At 39.6% G+C, this 6,658-nt stretch overlaps 1 protein-coding gene across 1 annotated transcript; it reads left to right on the plus strand.

Annotated features, from left to right (window-relative positions):
• The first annotated feature begins 259 nt into the window (after positions 1–259).
• On the plus strand, positions 260–1,903 carry LOC129618360 (cilia- and flagella-associated protein 251-like). The gene is made up of 3 exons (XM_055533121.1): positions 260–854; positions 922–1,178; positions 1,766–1,903. Exons 1-3 carry the CDS (start codon positions 260–262, stop codon positions 1,901–1,903), a joined length of 990 nt encoding a protein of 329 aa, XP_055389096.1.
• Positions 1,904–6,658: the final 4,755 nt, after the last annotated feature.

Consider the following 6,658-nt stretch of genomic DNA (forward strand, 5'->3'; position numbering starts at 1 on the left):
GAAAGAGATAACCGTGACACCATGAGCAGCACCGTGACGAAGCACCGTGACACCATGAGAAGCACCGTGACACCATGAGAAGCACCGTGACACCATGAGAAGCACCGTGACACCATGAGAAGCACCGTGACACCATGGAAGCACCGTGACACCATGAGAAGCACCGTGACACCATGAGAAGCACCAATACGTTAATTGAGGACGATGGCTATCAGGTTTCAAATTCAGAGTGACCCCATGATGAGTATCAAATTCAGGTATGGTAATCTGTAATACCAGAGAGGCGTGTGCTATGGGCCTGCTGGATTCAATCGAGCTGGATACTAATGAAGATGAAAGGGAGGAAGTGATTGAGCATGAAGGTTCGTCAAGTAGAAAACCAGAAACAATAGAAGAAAATGAGGAGGAGAAGAGTGATGTGATTGGTAGCGATGCTACATCTGGAGGAATGTATAATGAAGATGACGAAGAAGGCAGTGAGGATAGGAGTGAAGATAGGAGTGAAGATGGGAGTGAAGATGGGAGTGATGAGGATGAGTGTATGGGACGGTCTAATGGATCCTTGGAAATAGAAATCCATCCTGAAAATGAAACCAGCGAGATCGAACGTTCAAAGAGGAATGAAGAAAATAGCGGATGGGCTGAAAGTCGTGAAGAAGAAGACGGACAACAGAAAGAAGAGGACGAAGAAGAGGACGAAGAAGAGGACGAAGAAGAGGACGAAGAAGAGGACGAAGAAGAGGACGAAGAAGACGACGAAGAAGACGAGCAGCAGATTCTGTCGAGTAGTGACTCTGACGAAAGGCCCTCTGGTTTAGAAGAGTCCCTTGATGGACATTCGACGTCGAATGAAAGCCCCTAGCGATCTCGAACACTCAGCTTCTCTGCCAAGTTTATCTTCACCGACTTTGTCTCTTCAAGGGGAAACCATTTCACAAGAGCTTCTTGATAGATTGCATGAATCTGAAATAATCGCTGATACGCCAGGCATTGACAATTTCAATTCTGCGTCACCGAAGAGCAGAACAGTCGACAGCCAAGAGAGAGATCAGGGACAATCACGAACCGATAGATCGGATGACGATCTTCGCCAGGAATTCCTCAAATTAGCGAATCTGGCTTGGGGGGTTCCGCCAGTCGCCGTTCTCGATGAAATAGTTCAAGATGACATCGCTCGAGTATGTTTGAATTATCGACTCTTATCACACGTATCTCAACATATTTATCATCTCAATATATTTATCATTTCAATGTATTTATCATTTCAATTTATTTATCATTTCAATTTATTTATCATTTCAGAGAGTCGGAGTTCTCAGAACGGGAGACGCTGAATCATTGAAACATTACGTTAGCCCCTTCAGTCCACAAAGACAGCATCGGTATTCAAAATATGGCTTTGAGTTCAATAATTGTTACTGTGGATGATGTTTTACAGGGTTTTTATTCATCCTGATTCATCTATGTTCAGGATTTTATCTGTTTTGAACGTTCATTGTCATCTATTTGTTCAATAATCGTTATGATGTTTCTCAAATCAATCATTTTTGTTTTGTAGAAAGCGAAAGCATGTAGTGGTGACAAATGCGATTCCTGAGGATCCCTCTAGTAAAAGAGTCAAATGTAAGTCCCAATTTTGATCAAGTCCCAATGATTCATTGTTTTCTACAGATCTGGATCGCTCTTCCCTTACCATCACGTACAAGAATTCATTAGAAGTCCGTTTATATCAATTAGATATAAATACTCTTTTCGACTTTTTCAGGAAGATCGAAGTATCGCTAAACGTTTAGGCGGATGGGAAACGTTTCTTCAAATTAAAGACCAGCTGGCCGCAACTGACAAAGGTGATACGCACGATCTTATTGATGTTTATCTTATTGATGTTTATTATTCTTATTGATGTTTATTATTCTTATTGATGTTTATTATTCTTATTGATGTTTATTATTCTTATTGATGTTTATTATTCTTATTCTTGTGATGTTTTCAGATCTTTTGGAGAACCTTCTTCTTAATCTTTGCTGTAGTGATCCTTCCATCATTCCAAGAATTACAACTCAGTGCTTGCGATCGAGCGAGAGGAATTTTGTAGCATTACGAAAATCGACACTCTTTTTACAGAAATAGAAATCTCGTTTATCTCTGTGAAATAGCTTTTTTCAACTAGACTATTGGAGACCTATTCCACGTCTCATCTTGACGGAACCCAAATTCCAGAAAGTCTCAGAATGGCACCAAGCAAACTGTTGGCATCAGTTCTTCCACAGGGGGTCGTCACACTCTGTTCGAATCACGGGAGTTCGCCGCAAGTTATTTTGTGTGGCACGAAATTTTATTGATCATTGCAAAGAATTGAACAGCGCAATTCCAACACGACCAAACTTTTTTTTTAAATCGCCCTCCAGCATCATTTTCCCTCCAGAGTCAATCAAGCTTCCATTAGATATTGGTGAGTCGCTTGACAGAATTTTTTATTTTCAAATCATTTCAGGATCAGTTCATTATGAGACCGAAATCGCGGTGATTATTGGGAAGCTAACAACCAATGTTCCTGTCAACGAAGTTCTAGAACATATTGCTGGTGAGAACACTTGATAAGAACTTGAGTGCGCCACCCATAAAATCAAGAAAGACCGTGTATTTCAGAAGATGGAGTACCTTAGATACGAATGTCTGAAATGGGAATAGATGTTTCCAATTTGTTCATAATAGTCCATAGTGTCATCGTGCATGTATTTTTAGCGTCATTGCATGTATTCCTAGAGGGTCATTGCATGTATTTCTAGAGCGTCATTGCTTGCCATTGATTCAAAACAGGTGTGACGGTTGCACTGGACGTTACTGCACGCGAGGTTCAAGAAAATGAGAAGTCGAAACAACTTTCATGGACTTTGTCTAAAGGGCTTCAAACGTTCTGCCCGATGTGTCCCGATTTGGTGAAACTTCATTCTGCAGAGGAATTAAATAACATTAGTAAGAAATGTTTGTCAAGTGATCAAGTTCAATTGTAGAGCTTGAATTATGGAAGAATGGAGAAACCAAACAATGTGGAAATACCACAGATATGATATTTAAGGTCATTCATAAAAAGATAACTCATCGTCATTTATAAATAGATAACTCATCGTCATCTCATCGACATTTATAAAAAGATAACTCATTGTCATTTATAAAAAGATAACTCATTGTCATTTATAAAAAGATAACTCATTGTCATTTATAAAAAGATAACTCATTGTCATTCATTTATCGTCATGATGTTTATTTCTAATCATCATTTTCAATTTCTGCAGATCCCTGAATTAATTTCTTATTTAAGTTCTTTAATTGTTCTTCGACCAGGCGACGTCGTTCTTACTGGTAAGATGAAACACAGTCGACTCAATAAATCGACTTCTTATACAAATTAGAATAAACAACAAATAGCGCACAAATGAATATTATCCTCAAATATTATTCTCAAATATTATTCTCAAATATTATTCTCAATCTTGCATTAAATATGATTCTCGCGTCACACTTCCCCTCAATGATCTTCACCATTCAACCATCTGGGTATCCTCGTAATCAGGGACTCCCGTTGGAGTGGGACCCTTCAATGTGAATGATGAATTAAAGATCTCAATGACGACACAAGATGGAATATCAGTTCAATCAACATTTGGAGTGAATGTTAAAGAAGCTCGACCAGACGGTGTTGCCTTCTATCCATTTATAAACAATAAGAAATAGTTCATTGTTGTTTTTTAATGTCCAGAACGAAAACAGAAAACCTTGTCATGGTCTAGTCTTCAAGTTATCTATTTTATATCCATCAAATTGGGACTTATCTATTTTATATCCATCGAATTGGACTTCTCTATTTTATATTCAGTTTGATGGATCCGAAGCACAAACGTGTTTTCTGGGGGTGTTGGATGGATGGTTAACAAAAAAGTCTCTACCACCAACAACTCCAACATCAGCGACCAAGTCTCCATCAGGTTGGTTGAGTCTCTATGGGTACACTCCATTCTGATCTCATGCCTCAGTATCGCAAAAGGCATCCAATTTAGACGAGAAAAACGAAGAAGATTCGCCGTATGTGACACAATAGAGAAATTGTGCAACAACAGTGTTCAAAGGAGTGTACATACGTGTCTAACAGTGTTGTTGGTTTTGTTTATATTGACAGATTTCATGTAAATTTGTTCTCAGAATTGACAGAATTTTTTGTTCAGGAAGCCCTTGCACAAGCGCGCCCGTCGATCAGATTCCACTCCAATGCATCAGGAGGATGAAGAAAGTTCTCGACCAAGAAAAAGACGTTTACGACTTGCAGCATCTTCAGATGAAGAAGAGCCTCCAATGAAGAAACGGAAAGATGCTGACAGTCCATCGAAAAGAGCGACACCTTCAACTGATAAGCCAAGCACTGGAGCAAGTCCCAAGAAAGTGAGGGGAAGTCCCAAGGCAAAGGCAAAAGCAAAGGCGGCTGCTGCTGCGAGAAGCCCTAGCCTGCCACTAGAAGGCATGAAGATCGTCCATTACGGGAGTTCTTGACACGATTGATCGATCAGAATTGGAGCTTCACATTAAACGTGTAAGTGGTGATTGCTACAGCATGATCAAAGTCTTTTTTTTTGTGATAATTTTAATCATCGTGGAGTGTTTGTTGCCAGATGGGAGGGCAAGTGATGTCCGGCGTTAGTGGAAGGACAAACATTTTGATTCACGGTTCTGTATTGGAAGACGGGAGATCATTCGAGCTGGGAGCAAAGTATAGAACAGCTGTGGGACTGAAAGATGGAGTCAAGATTGATGGGAAGCCAACGAAACCCCACGATGTTGACATTTTGACGGAAGTCGAATTTCTAGAAAAATATCCAGTCGAGAAGAAGTTTAATGGTGAAAAAACGCCTGAGGTCATCATTCAAATTGACACGCAGAACGGAAGTCAACAACCGAAGAAGGCGACCCGCCAAAGGAAAGACGCAGGGGAGAAGCTCTGGGCGGAGAAATGGAGACCCGAAAGAATTGGAGATATTTTGGGAAATGGAGAGGTTGTGAAGAAGTTATTTGCGTGGCTGAAAGATTGGCATGATGTTTGTATTCTGGGAAAAACGAAGGAGCCACCAAAAAGTAGAGGAGGGGAACCAGAACGTGTATGTGATTGATTACTAGATATATGTGCCACTCGATTATCGAATATATCTGTCAATCGAATATATCTGTCAATCGAATATATCTGTCAATCGAATATATCTGTCAATCGAATATATCTGTCAATCGAATATATCTGTCAATCGAATATATCTGTCAATGTATCTGTCAATTTCTTTGGATAGATAAATGCACGGGCTGCAATTCTGAGTGGACCACCTGGAGTTGGAAAAACAACCGCTGCGAGGGTTGCTGCGGAGAGTTGTGGTTATGAAATCATTGAGTTTAACGCGTCTGACGACCGAGGGAAGGCGATCGTTGAAGGTATGGCTTCGAAACTCTTCCAATGTAGACTCTGTGCTTTGTAGTGTTGAACGATATGACAAGTGGGGGGGATGACTCTATCAACATATCTAAGCAATCAGTCACCGAAACAGGCCGTTTTGATTATGGACGAAATGGATGGCTTAGCAGGAGCTAGTGATCGAGGGGGAGTTCAAGCGTTGATGAAATTGATAGAGAAGGCCCATTGTCCCATTATATGTATCTGTAATGACAGAATGCATCCCAAGGTACAACAATGAATACAATCCTACAATAACTACAAGCCTACAATGAATACAATCCTACAATCCTACAATGAATACAATCCTACAATAACTACAATCATACAATAAATACAATCCTACAATGAATACAATCCTACAATCCTACAATGAATACAATCCTACAATCCTACAATGAATACAATCCTACAATCCTACAATGAATACAATCCTACAATCCTACAATGAATACAATCCTACAATAACTACAATCATACAATAAATACAATCCTACAATGAATACAATCCTACAATGAATACAATCCTACAATCCTACAATGTTGTATCTGCTTATATTTCTCATGAGGAAATCTTTATCTTTCTTTACTTCCAGTTACGAACATTAGTATCCAAATGTTACGATCTCCGATTTAACAAACCTCCAAAGAATCTCATTGCGAAACGCATTCTCGAAATTGCTCAAAAGTAAGTCGTCAATGTGTCTCACGTGCGGCCCAGAATATCTAAGGGCAGCTCTGTCTCTGTGTGTTGTGGATTGTGTCTCATTTCATCGAGTCTTTTTCATGTCGTGGATTGTGTCTCATTTTATCGAGTCTTTTTATGTTATGGATTCCTTTTTGTTCAGAGAAGGATTAAATGTCGAATACAATGCTGCAGAACTTTTATGCGAACGAGTTGGAGAACGATCTTCGTCAAATATTGAATACATTGCAACTGATTGGGACGGATGACTCGAATACGAACGTGTCTTTCGATTCGATGAGGAAAGAAATTGGATATGGATTAAAAGACAGTCAAGTGCGTCAATAGTGTGTTACCATCGGTACTGGTCAGCGTTTTTAGTTTGAGGGCATTTTAGCAGAACGGGGTTATCAGTTGCTAGTGATAATTGATCCGATAATGATGATATATAGACCGATAATTGATGATATATAGACCGATAATTG

This window comes from Condylostylus longicornis, unplaced genomic scaffold (assembly GCF_029603195.1).
Source record: "Condylostylus longicornis isolate FDR11 unplaced genomic scaffold, ASM2960319v2 ptg000836l, whole genome shotgun sequence".
Classification (NCBI taxonomy): Eukaryota; Metazoa; Arthropoda; class Insecta; order Diptera; family Dolichopodidae; genus Condylostylus; species Condylostylus longicornis.

Excerpts from the sequence above, each read along its gene's own strand:
- LOC129618360 (XM_055533121.1), top strand. The coding sequence starts at position 260 with ATGGTAATCTGTAATACCAGAGAGGCGTGTGCTATGGGCCTGCTGGAT. Across the intron at positions 855-921 it reads ACATTCGACGTCGAATGAAA|GGGAAACCATTTCACAAGAG; the intron begins GCCCCTAGCGAT and ends TGTCTCTTCAAG. Across the intron at positions 1,179-1,765 it reads TTCAAGATGACATCGCTCGA|GAAGATCGAAGTATCGCTAA; the intron begins GTATGTTTGAAT and ends CGACTTTTTCAG.